Source organism: Trachypithecus francoisi, unplaced genomic scaffold (genome assembly GCF_009764315.1).
Source record: "Trachypithecus francoisi isolate TF-2019V2 unplaced genomic scaffold, Tfra_2.0 Lachesis_group3, whole genome shotgun sequence".
Classification (NCBI taxonomy): Eukaryota; Metazoa; Chordata; class Mammalia; order Primates; family Cercopithecidae; genus Trachypithecus; species Trachypithecus francoisi.
This window is the reverse complement of record NW_022681468.1, coordinates 104,563,542-104,583,604: the sequence shown is the minus strand read 5'-3', so window position 1 is coordinate 104,583,604 and position 20,063 is coordinate 104,563,542. Positions and strand designations below refer to the sequence as shown.

General features: G+C 47.5%; 1 protein-coding gene across 5 annotated transcripts in view; it reads left to right on the top strand.

Annotated features, from left to right (window-relative positions):
* Positions 1-9,521, top strand: part of ZNF592 (zinc finger protein 592) — a 56,463-nt gene extending 46,942 nt beyond the window's left edge. For all 5 annotated transcript variants that reach the window (XM_033190910.1, XM_033190909.1, XM_033190912.1 and 2 more), the window contains 6 exons: positions 1,009-1,185; positions 1,455-1,614; positions 1,728-2,015; positions 2,238-2,350; positions 2,982-3,117; positions 4,973-9,521. In XM_033190910.1, the coding sequence (XP_033046801.1) occupies positions 1,009-1,185; positions 1,455-1,614; positions 1,728-2,015; positions 2,238-2,350; positions 2,982-3,117; positions 4,973-5,503 (1,405 nt within the window). In that variant the 3' untranslated portion in view covers positions 5,504-9,521. The remainder of the gene's footprint in view (positions 1-1,008; positions 1,186-1,454; positions 1,615-1,727; positions 2,016-2,237; positions 2,351-2,981; positions 3,118-4,972) is intronic.
* Positions 9,522-20,063: the final 10,542 nt, after the last annotated feature.

Below are 20,063 nucleotides of genomic sequence, written 5' to 3'. Positions count from 1 at the left end.
GCTACTGGGTACCTGAAATTTGGCCAGTGCAACTAAGGAACTGAATTTTTATTTTATTTTGTTAATTTAAATAGCCACATGGCCACATGAACAGTGGAGCTTCCCCCCTCTCCCCCCAACCAGGGGACAGGTTCTCGCTCTGTCGCCCAGACTGGAATGCAGTGGCACAAGCTTGGCTTACTGCAACCTCTGCCTCCCGAGTTCAAGCGATTCTCCTGCCTCAGCCACCTGAGTAGCTGGGATTACAGGCACGGGCCACCATGCCCAGCTAATTTTTGTGTTTTTAGTAGAGATGGGGTTTTGCCATGTCAGCCATGTCTCATCTTGAACTTCTGGTCTCATGTGGTCTACCCTCCTCGGCCTCCCCAAGTGCTTGGATTACAGGCGTGACCTACTGTGCCTGCCCCAGTGGAACTATTGACCATTCCTTCATCACAGCAAGTTCCAGTGAACAACACTATGGAGTATTTCTTCCTGGTCTTTAAGGGTTGTTTTAATGTAGTTGTTTTGGTGAGCATAGCATTGCCTGACTGTATGGTTTGTTAAGTGGCCATCCCTGCTTACTCGTACCACCAGCCTGTGGAAAGGCATGGGTTTTGTGCAGCCTCCTTTGGAATTTCTTGGACTTCTGCAGTTGTCTCACACTTAAATACTGTTTATGCCATTATTGAACCATTTTCTTCCCTCTCCACTTCTACCGACTTCTCTTAGGTGGGCTCAGGTTTTTGGTTGGCAGAATATCCTCTGGCCAGTGCAGGGAAGGTTGGGGTTTCTCCCTTCTGTACAAGGCATGGCCTTGGGCTTGGGGGCCCCTGTGTGGCCACATTGTGCCAGACTGTAGCAAGCAGACCCTCAGGATGTACTTGTGGAGGGTGGAAGTCTGAGTGATTGAGGGAGGGAGAAGGTGCCTGGATAGCTCTGTTCCTCTTCTCCATCCTTCCTCTTGCAGCACCTCCTCTCGGTCTGGTACTCCCTCTACTCCACCCACACTACCCCACTTTTGTCTAGGTGCATCCACTGTGGTGTCGTCCACCTGACCTTGGCCTTGCTGAAAAGCCATATCCAGGAGCGACACTGCCAGGTTTTCCACAAATGTGCATTCTGCCCCATGGCCTTCAAGACTGCCAGCAGCACCGCGGACCACAGTGCCACCCAGCACCCCACCCAGCCCCACAGACCCTCCCAGTGAGTGCAGCTCCAGGGCCAGCAGGCCCTGTGGGGCAGAGAGGAGTAGCCTGGGTGCTGTAGTAGGTGGCATAGGAATGGGTGAGGGAGCTAGGGTTAGTGGCAGAGGTGCCTGGGGTCATACTAAGGATGTCCTGAGGCAGGGGAGCATCCACATTGGCTTGAGGTAGTGCTTTCCCAAACTTGACCCTGGTTCAGAGAGAGCAGAGATGGGTGGAGGGGCTGCGTGGTGCCTTGGCCACCTCACACCCTGGGGCTTGTCTCATCAGGCTCATTTATAAGTGCTCCTGTGAAATGGTCTTCAATAAGAAGAGGCACATTCAGCAGCATTTTTACCAGAATGTCAGCAAGACGCAGGTGGGCGTCTTCAAGTGCCCTGAGTGCCCACTCTTGTTCGTGCAAAAGCCGGAGTTGATGCAACATGTCAAGGTGGGATGCCTTGTGGGAGGAGGCTGGGGAGGAGGGCACATGCCTCAGGTTGGGGGTCTGACTCTGTGCGTCTTTCCCCTTGCCCAGTCAGTAATCGCTCTCCCCATCCCCAGAGCACTCACGGTGTTCCCCGAAATGTGGATGAGCTGTCAAGCCTCCAGTCTTCAGTGGACACATCCTCAAGCCGCCCCAGCTCTCGAGTTCCCACTGAGCCCCCAGCCACTAGTGTGGCTGCTCGGAGCAGCTCCCTGCCTTCTGGCCGCTGGGGTAGGCCTGAAGCCCACCGCAGGGTGGAAGCCAGGCCTCGGCTGAGGAACACTGGCTGGACCTGCCAGGAGTGCCAGGAGTGGGTTCCAGATCGGGAGAGCTATGTGTCCCACATGAAAAAGAGCCACGGTCGGGTAAGTGCAGCCACACAGTCACAATGCAGAGCCCAGTCCTCTGGACTTCTTTCTGTGAGGCCAGAACTCCTAGTGTTCCTGGTGCTTTGGGCAGCGTGGGTACCACAGATCTTGAGGTCTTTGGGATTATCCTCCTTTCTGCCTATAGCATCTGAGAAGAAAGATGCACCCAGAACTATCTTACAGTTCTGATGCTTTGTGTGTTGCCACCTCCTTCCTCAGACATTGAAGCGGTACCCGTGCCGGCAGTGTGAACTATCCTTCCACACCCCCAACAGCCTGCGCAAACACATCCGCAACAACCATGACACAGTAAAGAAGGTCTACACCTGTGGGTGAGTCCCTGGGTATAGTAGTGAGGAGGCCTGAGGTTCAAAAGACTCTGTCCATGGCACCACTGGGGCTTTTCTCTGCTGCAAGATCAGGTGTCTAAGACAAGAGACAAGGGATTTCCAACTGGAAGAAATGGCAGCTAAGTCAGAAATCTGGGGCAGGTCAGAAATCAGCTTCCAGAACCTGGTAGCTCCTGAGCCCTGCCGCGTCACTTTCTAGCCCAGGACTGCACAGCCCATCAGTCACGAAGCACCCTGAGGTTTAGGAGGAGGGATGGTGATGTGACCATGCACCCCTGGGACTGAAAGGCTTCTACACCGTCTGCCTGTACCTTAGGATATACCCAGGCCCTTTCACTATGACTACTACCCTAGCACTTGGGTCTGTGGGCGGTGACATCAGGGAGTGTTCAGGGAGATTGTGGCTGAGGGCCAGGTGTCAAGAATGCAAGTATTCTAACGTGCTATTGTCTGCCACCTCGGCTGACCTGCTGGCTGGATCTCTCTGGGGATCCCAGCACCAGCCAGCCCAGGAATCTGCTCCAGACTCTCTCCCTCCTGGCCTTGGTGTGAATAGCACTGAGGGAGCCTGCAGCCCAGGCACTTACCTGACCTCTCTGCTGTGCTTCTGCAGGTACTGCACAGAGGACAGCCCCAGCTTTCCTCGGCCCTCCCTCCTGGAGAGCCACATCAGCCTTATGCATGGCATCAGAAACCCTGATTTGAGCCAAACGTCCAAAGTCAAACCTCCAGGTGGACATTCCCCTCAGGTGAGTGTGGGCCCCCTGCCCACTGGAGCTGGCTGCTCAGTGAGGCTTGGAGCTGGAAGGGCATTAGGAAGGCTCCTGTTGCGGCCATGGAGCAACCAGAGTGACAGCTTCCCTCAATGTGGGTCACTCTCTAGTCCTGTGTGACCCACCTGGCACTGGACACAAGTAGGGGATAAGGACAAAGACCCATAAGGTGGCCTGTCAGCCTTTTGTTACTGTTGCTTTCCTGTCACCATGGCCCCCTCTGTAGGAGTGTGCTGTGCTCTGTGGACATTGGTACATTTTCACACGTACCATTCTCTTTCTGTCTCACAGCAGTCCTGAGGCATGTAGGACTACCTTGTCAGATGAGGATAATGATGTTTGACCAACTTATCCCCCAACCTTCTCACTAGTTACAGGAGGAGCCAGGCCTAGAACCTGCTAACCTGGCCCCTTGCCCTATGACTTTATCCCTGTTCCATGCCCTATTCTCATTTCTTGTGAGCTTCTGGAGCAGCCTGGTTTTTCCTCCTCACTGCAGCCTCCCTCCATACCATGGTAGGGGGGCTGTTCCACAGAAGGGTCAGGTGTGTCTGGGAAGCCCTAAGAGCTGCCTGGAGTTTCAGGGCATTCTTAAAACTTTCTTGCCTGATCAGAACCATCTGATTAGGCAAGTCAGTGGTTGGCAAAGGCCCTTTCATGCATAGGAGCTGGGGGTATCGAAACCTGTCCAATTGTAAAATGCACATCCTCCCTTCCCCCAAAATTCACATAGCCTTTGATCCAGCAATTCTGCTTCTAGGATTTATCTATTAGAGATCTTTTGCCTTGGGCATAAAGAATTCTGCTAAAGGATGTTTGCTGCAGCACTGTGTGCAGTAACAAAGATGGAACTCAGCTAAATGTCAGCCATTGGGGACTTCTCATTCCCACAGTGGGTTAGTGTGGTGCCTGTAGAAGAATGAAGTCTCTATGTCTCTCCTATGGAGACACACTCCAATATATGTTGTTAAGTAAAAACAAAACAAAACAAAACAGGGTGAAGAAAAGCATGCATATACCAGGTGTGGTGGCTCATGCCTGTAAATCCCATCACTTTGGGAGGCCAAGGTGGAAGGATCACTTGAGCCTAGGAGTTCGAGACCAGCCTGGGCAACATAGGGAGACTCTATCTCTACAATAAATAAGTAAATAAATTATTAGCTGGGTGTGGTGGTGTGCACCTATAGTTCCATCTATTCAGGAGGCTGAGGTGGGAGGATCACTTAAGTCCTGAGGTCAAGACTACAGTGAGCTGTGATCACGCCACTGCACTCTAGCCTGGGTAACAAAGTGAGACCCTGTCTCAAAAATGAAATGAAATAAAATTAAAAAATTAGCCAGGTGTAGTCCCAGCTACTCATGAGGTTGAGGTGGGAGGATCGCTTAAGCCCAGTAGGTCAAGGATGCAGTGAGCTGTGATTGTGCCTCTGCATACCAGCCTGGTCAACAGAGTGAGACCCTGCTTCAAAAATAAAAAGAAAAGTATGCATGGCGTGCCATCATTTTGCAAAAGACAATAGTTTTTGTATATGCATAGGATACCTTTTGGAGGAGCCACAAACCCAGGTAATAATGTTCTTTGGAGAGCAGGCCTGGGGAGTGGGATAGTCTCTATACCCTTCCCATGCCTTTAGAGTATTGTGACACATGCATATGTTACATTACAAAACAAACAAAGAATTGAAACAAACCAAACATAAACCAGCATTCAGGGCTTGGGGTGACCCTGGCCTGGGTGGTGCTTTCTTTGAGTCCTTGGACTCATGGTTACATCTGGGGGCTCATGTCCAGGGCTTGGCCTGGACTCTGCTCACGCTGTCTCTCCTTTTAGGTGAACCATCTGAAAAGACCAGTCAGTGGATTACGGGACGCTCCAGGCACCAGCAATGGCGCAACCGTCCCTTCCACCAAAAGGCACAAGTCCCTTTTTCAGTGCGCGAAATGTAGTTTTGCCACAGACTCGGGGCTCGAGTTTCAGAGCCACATACCTCAGCACCAGGCGGACAGCTCCACAGCCCAATGTCTCCTCTGTGGTTTGTGCTACACCTCTGCCAGCTCCCTCAGCCGTCACCTCTTCATTGTCCACAAGGTGAGAGACCAGGAGGAGGACGAGGAAGAGGAAGTGGTGGCAGCAGAGATGGCAGTGGAGGTGGCAGAGCCAGAGGAGGGCTCCGGGGAGGAGGTGCCCATGGAGACTAGAGAGAATGGACTGGAAGAATGTGCCGGTGAGCCTTTGTCGGTTGACCCAGAGGTGAGGAGATTGCTGGGCCAGGCCCCTGAGGACGATGGTGGCCACAATGATCACAGTCAACCACAGGCCTCTCAGGACCAGGACAGCCACGCACTATCCCCTCAGGTGTGACTGGAGACCTTGCAGTGTGCATAGTCAGGGGTGGCGCCAAAGCGTCTTCCCCCTGCCGTGCGGACCGTGGAAAAGAAAAGGCTCTGCCCCCGGTGTGAGTGTGGCCAGTTGTACCCTGGAGTAGTGTCTGCCCTGAGCTGCCAGTGCTGGGTATCCCCCAGCCCCAGGAAGTGTGGGGTTGGCCAGGACCCTCACAGCTCTGAATTTGCTTCTGTTATTTATGGCTTTGTGCTGCTTTTTGGTACCCCATCTCTTGTCTGTGTCCTTCCAACCCCAGGCTGCTTATGTGGCCCAACCCCAATGCTGTCAACTAGGCTTGAACACCACAGCGGCTGTGCTCTTCTGGGAGGTTCCCGCTTGCTGCCTTCAGCCAGGGCGCTCCTCAGAGCTCTATTTTCCTGCAGACACCAGCTCTCCTTCCTGCCTTTAGATCCTGAGAAGGAGGGAAACGAGGGGTGCTGACACAGTCCCTCTGGGAGAGCTCTGCCTTGCCTGGTTTGGCAAGAGCCCTTGATTGCCTTGCCCATCCTCCGTGTCTTTGATTCTTTTCTCTCAAAATAGTCCTGAGAACTAATTGTCACACTGGCTCATCATGTCTCTGTGGGTGGGGTGGGAGAAACCTCTGCTGCACACCTCTGATTGGAACCTGGGGAGAGCAGGAGGTCAAGCAAAGGCAGGCAGGCACCAAGAGCCAGACCCCTTGAGAAGGCGCTGTGGGTGGGTCTTTGTTCTGCCGTTTTGCCTTTCCTGACAGGTGGGGTTGGGGCACACAGACATTGGAATATTTGTACTCCTGCTCTCGTGCCATTTGAGAGGCTGCTGCCCCAGGCAGGCCAGCCCCTCCTCCTCTTGGCTACACTCATGTTGCTCAGACTATATTTCAAATAAAAAATCTTCTCACCATGCAGGTAGGCTCTTGTATTCCTCTCCAAGTGAGCCTGGCCCCACCCTGTTCCACCCAAGGGTCTTTCCCAGACTTCCCCTGTTTGTCCCATCTCTGAGGGAGGACAACACTTCCTACTGTCTAAGGAAGGTCTTCTCTAGATTCTGGAGCTTGTGGTTAGGAAACCAGGAGCCCTGTACTTTTTAGTTCTCTAGAGACCTTCTGAAGGGGTGAGGGGAGGGACTCCACCATGTGGAGACCTCTAAGATCTCCCCTAGGCTAGTGGCATTGGCTTTAGGGCCTATCGAAATTTTCTGGGCACCTTCATCTGTCCTTCACATGATTTTCAACCTAACAGAACCCCTTACTGGTAAAAAGGGAAAAGGGGGTGGAGAAGAGGAATTTTATAATTTTCGTATAGCATTCAAGAGGTTTCTTGTTTCTTACAGCATTGCTGCTGCCACAGAGAACTCAGATGTGGCAGAACTGGGATTAGACTTGGAAGACTGGCTGTCTTTTCACTGATGGTGGAGTCAGGGCCCACCCAAGCAGGAGGAACAGGCTGTGTGGAGGTGTCCTGTGACCTCTAACCCAGGTGGCATGGGGCTGGGCCCAGCAGGATCTAGTAGAGTAAAGGGAAGAGGGTGCTAGCTGGGTGCCTAGAGGTCATCTTTCAAGGAGGCATTAAATATAAATTATAAATTATTAAGTCAGATAAATATTCCTGGCCTTTTCACAGTTGAAAAAAATACATTTTTTTCCTCTATCAAATGCCAAGTTTTTAGTGGAAATACTAATGGCATGGGAAAGGTTGCCTCACTTTCAGAGAGACTCTCACTGTTTGCACCCTTTTAATAATTGCTCTTCCTGGCAAGGCTGCCACCTCTCTGTCTCCCAGACTGGCAGTGGGGCAACCCAGGCGTGTTTCCAGTTACCTGCAAAGCCAGACCTAGCCCTGCCGTAGCTGTTGTCCCATGCCTAATTCTAGTTGCAGGAAGCCATCCCTGTACCCTGGGTCCGTTCACAGGAACAGGTTCCAGAGAAGGCTGATGGAAGGGTTTGAAATGACTGGTTGAACCCTTCCTGCTCAGACACAGTGGTAGCTGGAGAGCAGGCAGAGATGGTAGAATTGCAGGTTTGACCACCTGTACTGACCCCAGATATACATCTTCCTGGGAAGAACATGAGTTGGAAAAATGTTGAGCCACTCCCTAGAAAACCTGGGTCCTGGCCTGGATTCTGCCCTTAGCCAGCTCTTAACAAATCCCTTAACCTCACTCTCTCCTCCCCTTCACGATACAGTTAGTAGTTCCCATCCAACTGGCTTCACGGGCTTTTGTGAACTCATGAATGTGAAAGTCTTTTCTAGTTTATAAAACACTATATGAATGTGGGGAAATCTTTACTTGATCTTAGGGCATGGAGGGTGGAGCACATTTTGTCTGCTGTTTGGACTTAGATGCTGATGAGCAGTTATGAAGTGGCCCAGACACCTAGCCATTCTTTAGTAAGAGTGAAGATAGCATTTTAAGCCCTGCTTGTGTGCCCAGCATCTTGCTGAACACTTTCTGGTGATTCTCTCCTTTAATCCTCACAAAGATCTCACAGTTGTCCTCCATTTTACGGAGAAGAATACCGAGGCTCACAGAGGTTAAACGATGTGCAGAGGCCACCTGTAGTGATGGTGCTGAGTCAAGCCTGTCAACCACTGTGCTCCTTAGTGACCAAGGCTGCTTTGACAGGCTGCCAGCTTGTCAGTGGTTTGCAGCCCCCCAGATATTTGTTTTCCTACTTCCCATGCAGTTGAGGTGCCCCTCCAAGTTCCAGGTTCTCTTTGGAGTCCATCTGTGCCTTGTCACCCCAAGGAGGACCTCGAGCATCACGCTGTGACATTCCAAAACACATGTGGTATCTCTACAACCTTTCATTCTCGCTGGGATTTGCCTTGCCATTTGAACACCATCATTTTTTGAGGACTATCTAGAAAAGGTTGCCTAACCCTCACAGGGAACAGAGAGTCCAATATCTTCTGGTCTTTTCTTTTGCAAGATTTTTTTAAATGGTTGTGCTATCATTTGTCATCATCAGAAAATGCTTGCTGTAACAAGCGTTTATCTGCACATTATGCTGCAGTGAATGCTCTACTGATCAAATTAAACAGATAAGATCCCTACCCTTGTAGAAACTACAACTTAATACACTCTAAGACTTGACAAATTACTTAGTATTTATTTTCCAACTGCTTTATCTCTGTAAAATGATATGCTGAATTATTATAAGCTAATTGTTGTAGAAAGAACTTTCCCCTTAACTTATGTAAACAGTCTGGTTTTAAAAAAATTAATAATTGTGGCCCAGTAAGCTCAAAACTTTGCCTTCCCCAAGACTGAGGAACCTCTGTCCTGTTCACCACTGTATATTCAGTACCAGGCAATTTCTTTTATTTTTTGTTTGTTTGTTTTGAAAAATTAGTACATATACATGGTAAGACATTCCACAATACAAAAGGGTATACAATAAATGGTAAGCTTCCCCATGGAGGTCAGCCTCTAGTCCCCTCTCCAGAGTTAATCACTGTTATCTATATGTTGTGTATCCTTTCAGAGCAATTCTATGCATTTACAAGTTTATAAATATGTATATTTATATATCTATTTTTAATACAAATAGTAGAATTCTATACACAGTGTTCTGAAGCTTGCTTTCTTATATAGTATTTTGGAGATTATTCCAAATTCATACATTGGGTCAGAGTAATTCTTTGAAAGTTCCTTGCGTATAACAGTGATTCAAAAAGTATATGGATGAATGAGTGAATGCCTGCATGAATGAATGAATCTGATTCAATTGGTGGCTACCGCTGTTCTCTTGGGGTCTGATCTGATCAAGACAGCACCTTTTAGATTCTAGAATGTGTTCTCCTGACTAAGGGGTTCAGGATACTATTCACCTTCTCCAACAGATGCCACAGGAGCCTTAGGAACTGGGCACAGGAAGTCTTGGGCCCCTGGAGGGAAAAGTTGAGACCCAGGTCCTACTTAAAATGCTTGGTTTTAAGGTTCCTACTTAAAATGCTTTTTTCTTTATTGGAAAATGATGTAACATTTTAGAGAAAATTAAAAAGCACACATATTTATAATCTTTTCCTCCTACCATTGCAGTTGTTTTCATTTTTGCCTATAACTTTCCAATCCTTTTTCAGCACATTCATAATTGAATTTATGGTATAATTATGACAGTAGCAGTGGTTAACATTGAACATTTCTATATGGCAGACATTATTTTCACATTCATTTTTATTTAGCTTCACAACAATCCTGTAAGATACATACTACTACTATTCTTTTGGAGACAGTAAAATCGAGGTTCAGAGTAGTTAAATGACTTCCTTAAGGCCATGGAGCTAATAAGGGGCAGAGCTGGAATTCACACTCAGACAGTATACTAACAGTATACTGTCTCTGATTTTGTACCCTGCTTTTCTCCACTGAACGTGGAAAATGTCCAGTACATGTTTCTATATGGCTTTTAAATCATCATTTTATTTTTCTTTCTTTTTTTTATTTTTTTTTATTTTTGAGACAGAGTCTCACTCTTTCGACCAGGCTGGAGTGCGGTGGTGTGATCGTGGCTCACTGCAAGCTCCACCTCCCGGGCTCATGCCATTCTCCTACCTCAGCCTCCTGAGTAGCTGGGACTACAGGCGCCTGCCAGCACGCCCAGCTAATTTTTTTTTGTATGTTTAGTAGAGATGGGGTTTCACCGTGTTAGCCAGGATGGTCTCGATTTCCTGACCTCGTGATCTGCCCACCCGGGCTTCCCAAAGTACTGGGATTACAGGTGTGAGCCACTGTGCCCGGCCTAAATCATCATGTTCAATAATTGAATTCAATAATTCAGTAATTGTAATACTGCCTTAGAGGCAAATTTTGATACTCAGCCCCTCCAAGGCAATATCACTTTTATTTACATTTGTTTTTCAGTTTGCATTATATTTATGCCTTCTCAGATAGAGTTCTATTGATCATGCCAAATCAATATAATTGACCATTTCCTGTTTAACATTTAAATTCCCTACTTCATCAATGCAATGAAGAGTCCTGAGCATATAGCTTCTTGCTTCTGCAGAATTATTTCCATGGGAGTTTAACCCAATTTTTTTCTTGAGTAAACTCACTGGTGGAGTAATAGAATGGAAAAGATCATTGTCATAATATTAATCAGACTAGTAATCAGACGCCCTAGCATGCAGTCTCATTTCTGTAACTGACAGTCATTTGGTCTCTCCTGGTCTTATTCCTCTTACCTGTCAAATGAAGGGGTTGGTTTATATCTCTGGGGATCTTGGTTTTTATCTTCTCATTCTATATACGTTCATGTCAAAATAGACCTTCCCAAAGGCAAGAACTTGTATTTCCTCTTTTGCTTATTTTTTTGTTTACTTTTGACCTAGATGCATACACAAATGGAAAAGATCCCTTTTACTCAGCCCCTCCAAGGCAATATCGCTTTTATTTACATTTATTTGTTTTTCAGTTTGCATTATATTTATGCTTTCTCGGAGTTCTAGCTCTTTATGAGTACCTATTTTTTTAAAAAAGTCTCATTGTTAATCATCCTAAGTTTTGTAACTTTTTAAATGTTATTACTTTTTTTTTTTTTTTTTTAAGAGACAGGATCTGGCTCTGTCACCCAGGTTGGAGTGCAATGGCACATTCATAGCCCATTGCAACCTCAAGCTCCTGAGCTCAAGTGCTTCTCCCACCTCTGCCTCCAAAGTAGCTGGGACTACAGGTGTGTACCACCATGCCTGGCAAATTTTGTTATTTTTATCTTTTTAGAGATGGGGTCTCGCTGTATTGTTCAGGCTGATCTTGAACTCCTGGGCTCAAGGGATCCTCCTGCCTCAGCCTCCCAAAATGCTGGGATTACAGGTGTGAGCCTTGGTACCTCGCTTTTTTTTTTTTTTTTTTTTTGATTTTGTCAAGCCTTTTGAAGTTTGAACTTGGTCTGCTTCGTAACTTCCAAGCATCCTTAAATCCTTCTGTCACCAGGCATTTTTCATTAGGGTCCTAGGTCCAGGTGAATTCTTGAGTTGGTTTGTTGTGTCATGTATTGGCCTTTAAAAATGCTCTTATTTTGGCTCACGCCTGTAATCTCAGCACTTTGGCAGGCTGAGGTGGGCAGATTATGAGGTCAGGAGTTTGAGACCAGCCTGCTCAATATGGTGAAACCCCATCTCTACTAAAAATACAAAAGTTAGCTGAGTGTGGTGGCAGGTGCCTGTAGTCCCAGCTACTCAGGAGGCTGAGGCAGGAGAATTTCTTGAACCCGGGAGGTGGAGGCTGCAGTGAGCCGATAGCGCACTCCAGCCTGGGCGACAGAGCAAGACTCTGTCTCCAAAAAAAAAAAAAAAAAAGCTCTTATTTTGTATCTATATCTCTGTATACCCATTTACAGATTTAAATTGAGTTTCCAGTACATGAATACTAAAATCAGCAAATATTTAATTGACCATAAGAAAAAGAGGTGCAGAAGGATGTGATAAAGCCATGTAAATCCATTCTAACTAGGAGAAGCTTCCATCACAATGAGTCTCCAAGTAACAGTGGATCTGCAGCACCAGTGTATTTCATGAATGGATGTGGGGTCATACGTAGAGTGATCATCCAGATCTACTACATCGCTTTGCTTCTTGGCCTTTTGGCTGAGATCAAGTACAGACCTACTAGATCTTCTCAGACTTAATCCTGTAGGCTTTGCCTCTATTCTGTATGAAAATGGGGATATTAGATGATGCATTTGATGTTTGGAGAAAGTGATTAAGCTCTTCTTCAATCTGGCATTCATTAAACTTGGAAGCCCCACTGATTCTAGGTCTCCCCTTTCAATTACAGCACAGGGCACACACATAATCCCTACTTTCCTGTGGGGTTTTTTTAGTCTATAGAACAATTTGCTTAGAATTTTCCCCTAAGATCCATTGTGCATAACAGAGCTGAATATTCTTGGTATCTGAACAAGAAAGTAGGTGCTGCTTTCTAAGAAGCTCTTTTCCTATGGAGAAGGGGTTTTGATATGACTTAAAAGTGGGGAAAAGGAGAAAATGGAAAGTAGGGGTTGTGGGGGGAGGTAATGGTGGGAAAAAGGATAGAAATTTGTGGAGGGGCAGGCAGGAGAATTTGAACAGATGGAGAGTTTAGAACCTGGAAACAGTGCATTTTTTAAGACAGTGATAGACAGAAATGGTGCGCTTGAGCTCAAAAGGGAGGTAGTGGCTTGATTTGTCAACGGCAGCACTTGGGTGAGCAGTAATTGTGGCAGCAGTTGTTGGAAGGAATTAATTTTTTTGAGACAAGAGTCTTGCTCTGTCGCCCAGGTTGGAGTGAAATGGTACTATCTTGGCTCACTGCAACCTCTGCCCCCTGGGTTCAAGTGATTCTCTTGCCTTAGCCTCCCCAGTAGCTGAGATTACAGGCACCCGCCACCACGCCTGGCTAATTTTTGTATTTTTAGTAGAGATGGGGTTTTGCCATGTTGGCCAGGCTGGTCTTGAACTCCTGACCTCAGGTGATCCACCTGCCTCAGCCTCCCCAAGTGCTAGGATTAAAGAATGAGAAGATACAGCTGTTGAGGAAAAGGAGAGCTGAGATTCAAAGACTTCCTTAGAAAAAGACAAAGACTTGAAAGGGAGGAAAAAGACTAGTTTACCTTGCAAGAAGACCAGGAGAAGCCTAGGCTGGGAAGAGCCTTTTCTAGGTTCAGTTGAAGATAATGGAGTTTATATGCTGGGCCCAACTGACTAATTGCTGGCCCCTGACCACACACTCACCCTCTTATCTAATGATTGCCTTATTTTGGGACATGCCTAGATTTGTGGCAGTCCTGGATGGAATCAGAGCAGGTGGACTGGGGAAGACACTTGGCTGTGGCAGCTCTATCATTGAGTCCCAAGTTCCCTTTCCAATCAAATGAGAATCAGGACTGACTTCTCATTGCCAGTAATCCTTTAATTGCTGTCCATGTGCCAAAGCACAGCTGTGGCCACACAGCTATCCAGTCCCTGGATAGAAGCATGCCAGAGTGGCCAGCTCATCCCATAGCAGTAGGGCCTGGAGTGTCCACCCTCTTGAAACAGAGGCTCAGCTGCCTGAGCTGGGAGCTGTGGCAGCCCTTAGAGGGAGGTCAGACAAGCAGCAAAGAGCCCTGCAGACCAGCTGGCAGGAAGGGCAGCTTGCAGCACAAGGCAGTAAGTTCCCATGGGAGGGCAGGATCAGCAGAAAGAACTGGGCTTTGTTAAACTCAGAGCTAAGACTTTAGAATGAGTGGAATCGAGCAAAGGAAAAATAGAGGAAACTGGAGGGGTTGGATAGGTATTTGATTAATTTCCCATGCTGTTAGTGACCCGCATTGAGATGTGGTTTGAGGAGCATTGAGGACTGGAGTGGAAGCCAATGATGCTTCATAAGGAAGTTTTCAGTGACCCCTGACCTCAGACCTGTGCCACAGCTTGTGGAGAAGGCCACCTCAGCGTGAGTCCACATGAGTGCCAAAGAAGCAAAATAAGACCTGGTAAGTCTGACCAGAATGAAGTTGATGATCGTTGTACTCTACTTTGCCCTAAAAAGCTCACATGTGAAGTATTACCGTTCATGGCACAGGAGTTTGAGGTGAATATTGCCAAAGTGGATGCATCCAGAGAGGAACATCTTGCATGGCCTGAGGCTGTCAGTGCCATATTGCTGTAGGAGCTGTTGAAGGAATTTAATGTTTCATCAAGAAAAGAGGTATTTCATGATCAGTATTTTCACGTCTTTGCAGGGCTATCGTATCAAAAAGGAGTCTAGACTTCTGTGTGGCTCCAGAGCAAAATTTGACTCAGAATAAAAGGACAATCTGCCTGAAAATGAAATGGGCTGCTTGGAGGAGTAGCACATTCTCACTCCCTGGAAATGTGCAGGCACAGCCTAGGGCCCCTCCACGAGGGTTGTCTAGACTGTGCTGAGGCCCTGCAGTGGCAGGGAGAGAATAGAGGTGTAGGGAGTACTTAATGATGGCCCTTCCTGCCAACTGTGATCAGTCCCTTCCCCCCGCCATTTCCTCTCCTCCACACAGATGGGGCCACATGTGTCTCCCCTTAGTCTCTCTCTGTCCCAAGCCTGGGGACCAACTGTGGTCCCCAGGAGTTCCACATTAACCCTGAGGGACTGGCATCTGGCCACTGTCATTGGGTGGGCCTGTCTCTGACCTTATGTTTCAGCTCTAGTCATTGGGTTGCTTCTACCTTGTACAGAAGGCCAATGTTTGCAACTTCATAACCCAATTCTGTTAACCCATTATTGCTTGATATTGTGACTGGCTCCCCTTGGGCTCTTTTGAGAAGTTTGATAGTGAAGTGAAAGATGGGGTTGGCAGGGTATGGTGGCTTATACCTGTAATCCCAGCACTTTGGGAGGCTGAGGCAGGATGATTGCTTGAGCCCAGGAGTTTGAGACCAGATTGAGCAATATCGGGAGACACTGTCTCTTCAAAAAATTAAAAAAATATATATTAACTGGGTGTGGTGGTGTGTGCCTGTAGTCCTAGCACTTTGGGAGGCTGAGGCTGGAGGATCACTTGAGCCCAGGAAATCAAAGCTGCAGTGAGCCATGATCACACCACTGCACTCCAGTCTGGGTGACAGAGTGAGTGACTCTGGGTGACCCTGTCTCAAAAAAAAAAAAGATGAGTAAATATTTTAGAAGCAAACATTTGATCATCATCATAGGGTGTGGGGAAGGAGGGAAGGAGGCCAGGCAGGGGAGGCAGAGAGCTGTTACAGTAGGGCTGCTGAGAAGGCCAGAAGTTTGAGAGCCTTGGAAGGGAAGAAAATATAGGAAGCCGAGGTTAGTGTGACACAGGGATGATATCGACAGCCTGTCCTCCTTTAAAGTTGATGTTCTTGCCCAATGGTCTCACTTTCCCCTGTATTTTGAAGGAACAGTTGACCATCACAAGTGAGGAAGGCAAAGGGGAGATTGTAATCTTGTTTCGAACAGTTGCTGTAGGGAAAGGAAAAGGTAAGCTTGGGAGAATATAAAAGGATTGCCACGCTGCCTGAGACTGGACTTAGAATGTAAAGGATTGCCATGCTGCCTGCCTGAGAAATGTTGGGCAACCCTGGAGCAGGAAGAAGCCCTAATTCCAGGTTAGGAACCTGCCAGGTAAATGTAGTAGAAGGTCAAGGGCAAGTGCAATGAGTTCCCTAAAGAAGGTGTAGTTGAAGTTATTGTCCACTTTGTACTGTGTTCATGTGTGTGGGGGGATGAGGTGGGGGTAGATAAGAGAAGCCAGCCAGGAAGGAGCTCAAGATCATAGAGGCTACAGGGGAGCTGACATTTTAGAGGTAGAGAAATTTGTGGTGGCAAGGTTCAAGTGGTGGGCATTTGATTGAGATGTGAAAGGGAAGTGAGGGTGCAGTTCTTTGTGATGACAAGGTTATTGGACCTCTGCCAGGGTGTTGGCTGTCATCAGAGAGGCTAGCGGACCAGAGTCTGCCATGGTTGCACTCGATGTAAGGTGACCATTGTTTTTCATCAGTTCAGGTGAATGGTCATGAGGAATGTGACGGCTAATAATATTGGGGTTAAGGATTGGGGCCAGGCGCGGTGGCTCAAGCCTGTAATCCCAGCACTTTGGGAGGCCGAGACGGGCGGATCACGAGATCAGGAGATCGAGACCATCCTGGCTAATACGGTGAAACCCTGTCTCTACTTAAAAATACAAAAAACTAGCCGGGCGACGAGGCGGGCGCCTGTAGTCCCAGCTACTCGGGAGGCTGAGGCAGGAGAATGGCATAAACCCGGGAGGTGGAGCTTGCAGTGAGCTGAGATCCGGCCACTGCACTCCAGCCTGGGTGGCAGAGCAAGACTCCGTCTCAAAAAAAAAAAAGGATTGGGTAATGCATGCTGTGGGCAATGCTTCAAAGGAGGATGGCTTGTCCCCTTTGAGTTTTGTTAGCATTGGAAAAGAGGGGGCTAGATAGGAAGGGGAAGGGATGGAACTAAGTTAAAAGAGAAGGCATGTTCAAACTCATTCAGACCTTGTTGAGAGGGCCTCATGTAGTAGGATCTCAGTGTCCTGGGAGAGTCCACCATTCTCGAACAGGGAGCAGCTTCCTTTCCTTTGTTTCACTGAGTATGTTCACTAACACAAAAACAGGCCCAAGATTTTCCTACTACAAGTACCCAGTTTATTCTGGGGCCCTGGGAAGTTCGAAATAACTTGGAGATGGGATCCTGGCACCAATAACAAATTCCTACAGTGCTTCCTCAGTACATGGTAAACACTGACTGCCTTATACTGTGTTGTTTACTTTGTTTGTTTGTTTGAGACAAGGTCTCGCTCTGTCACCTGAACTGGGGTTCAGTGGTGCAATCACACTGGCAAAGCAGGGTCCCCTTCCTACTTCCACCACCAGCGCCAGATTCTGGTCCCCCTCATGGCCAACTTGTAGGGTACCTTGGCACAGTCATTGTGCCTCTCTGATTTTTTTTTTTTTTTTTTTTTTTTTTTTGAGACAGAGTCTCGCTGTGTCACCCAGGCTGAAGTGTAGTGGCACGATCTCGGCTCACTGCAAGCTCAGCCTCCTAGGTTCACACCATTCTCCTGCCTCAGCCTCCCAAGTAGCTGGGACTGCAGGTGCCCGCCACCACACCTGGCTCCAACTCCTGGGCTCATGTGGTCCTCCCACCTCAGCCTCCTGAGCAGCTAGGAATACAGATGTGTGGCCCGCTAATTTTTAAATTTTTTTATAGAGATGGGATCTCACTTTCTTGCCCAGGCTAGTCTCAAACTCCCAGGCTCAAGCAATCCTCCTGCCTTGGCCTCCCAAAGTGCTGGGATTACAGATGTGAGCCACTGTGCCTGGTGTATATTGTTTCCTAATGCAGAACCAAGGCATGTGCTTGTCTGTGCTCTTTCAGCACCATGTACAAACCTCTATCACAGGATTGTAATGATTCTGTTTTAACTGTTCTCTCTTCAGGCTTGAGAGGTTCTTTTTTTTTTTTTTTTTTTTTTTTTTTTTTGAGATGGAGTCTCGCTCTGTCACCCAAGCTGGAGTGCAGTGGCCAGATCTCAGCTCACTGCAAGCTCCGCCTCCCGGGTTCACGCCATTCTCCTGCCTCAGCCTCCCGAGTAGCTGGGACTACAGGCGCCCGCCACCTCGCCCGGCTAGTTTTTTGTATTTTTTAGTAGAGATGGGGTTTCACCGTGTTAGCCAGGATGGTCTTGATCTCCTGACCTTGTGATCCGCCCGCCTCGGCCTCCCAAAGTGCTGGGATTACAGGCTTGAGCCACCGCGCCCGGCCTGAGAGGTTCTTGAGGGCAGACTATAACTTATTCATTTCTGTACCCTCAGCACTTGGCATAATGCCTCACAAGTAATAGTTAATAAATACTTGCTGAATGAACAGCTATGACCTTCAGGATCGTAAGTGGAATGCCCCACTCCATTTTACAAAGGAGAAAGCTAAAGCTCAGGGATGGCAAGCCACTTGGCCAAGGTCACAGAGCTACTTAGTGGAAGAGTAGGGTTAGTCTCTGGACTCCTAGCCTAGTCCTTGTTAGACAACACCACTTTCCATGTCCTCTTTCTCTTGTTAGACTGTAAACTTGGAAAGGAAAGACATTATTGACCTCTCCATCCCTGAGTGCCTTGACATTCCTTACTCAGCTTGACCCCTATCATGAACTTGGTTGAAGACAGAAAAAATGTGCTTGTTAAATTTGCAGATAGCAGGAAGCTGGGTTCCAAATCTTGGCCAGATGTGGTGACTCATGCCTGTAATCCCAGCACTTTGGGAGGCTGAGGCAGGAGGATCGCTTGAGCCCAGGAGTTCAACACCAGCCTGGGCAACATAGTGAGACCCTGTCTCTTAAAAAAAAGAAGGGAAGGATAGATTCTCCTATAGGTTAGCACTGGATGATGGGCAGAATTTAAAAAGATATAGATAAGAAGGAAAGGAAGTATAAGAGTAAGAAGATGATATTTAACTTAAAAAAAAAAAAAACAGGTAAGATTGTATACTTAGGATAAAAAAGACTTTAGGAGTGGGGAAAACTTTGATGAATAGTGGTTTTTGTTGAAAACTCACAGGCTCAATGAAAAATCGAGTCAGTGAAATAATTTGGCTGTCTGTCAGGGAAGTTGTTAATGTCTGGAGCCTAGACCCACACTAATGTAGGTGCAAATTTAGTTGTAGGTTGCTATGGTCTAACCTCTACAGGGGCCACATTTTCCAGAGGAAATTGGTAAGTTGGAGTGGGTAACTAGTGGCACCATATCCATTGTCATATGAGAAATGGCCTGGAAGGGAAGTCCAGAGTCCCCATTGTGCTAGGCAGGGTCTCAAGGCTCTAGCCCCTGCCTTGTCATCCTCTCTCTACTTTCCTGTCTACTTCATACTCAAGTGACATGCATGCCAGGCTGTTTCAGTCCTCCATATCTTTATACATACTGTTCCCTCTATCTGGAATATTCAGTTCCTCCTGCTCCCCACCCATAACAGTCTACTTGGTGAGGACCTATGTAATTTACAAAATCCTTCTAAGCTTTACTTCCTTCATTGTAAAACTGTCCTAATCCAGGCAAAACTAACCACCCTTTTCTCTATACTTTGGTGCTTCCCTATACATAGTTTTAGAATTCTATGTTTTCCCCTGCACCGTATGTTGCCTGTCCCACCTATTAGACTGTGAGCTTCTTGCAGGCAGAGATCCTGTGACCCCTGCCTATAGTACCTGTGCCCTAACGTGACACATGCTTTCCCACCCAGCCCCTTTTTTTCTCTGCTGCTTGAACCAGCATACATGATTTAAACAAATGAACCAAAACTCCAAGTGGGTTTCCAAATATTTGAAGGACTACCCTGTAGATGACTGAAGATTCTGTGCGCCTCCAGAGAGCCAAGAGCAAGAATGAATGGGGACATGTGATCACGAGATGAATTTGGGATCACTAGGAGAGAACACTTTAGTATCGGTCAGGATACTTCTGCCAACAGAAGCCTAATTTGGAAATAGCTTGAGCAAAGGGAGAACTTTTTTGGTACACAGATTCCAAGGAAAGTTTGAACTGCCTGCCTGCAGGAAGGCCAGGGACAAAGCTGGACCCCAGGAACACCTAAACAAGGGCACCTGAAAGGTCCATCAGGACCCTGTGTCCTTCGCCTCTGCTTCTCTCTGTGCTAGCTTCCTTATTCCTCACTGTAAACTGGCTTACTCCACACAGCAGGAAACATGGCTGCTGACAGCTGTGGCCTCACAGCTCAGTTTTCCACCACAGAGGGTCTGGTTTTCTTTCCCAATCCTAGTTAAAAATGTTTTAATGTTTGGGAGGCCGAGGCAGGCAGATCACAAGGTCAGGAGATCAAGACCATCCTGGCTAACACAGTGAAACCCTGTCTCTACTAAAAATATCAAAAATTAGCCAGGCATGGTGGTGGGCGCCTGTAGTCACAGCTACTCAGGAGGCTGAGGCAGGAGAATGGCAGGAACCCGGGAGGCGGAGCTTTCAGTGAGCTGAGATCCCGACACTGCACTCCAGCCTGGGCAACAGAGCGAGACTCCGTCTCGAAAAAAGAAAAAAATGTTTTAGAGAAGAACTTTATTGGCACAGCCAGGGTCTATAGTCAG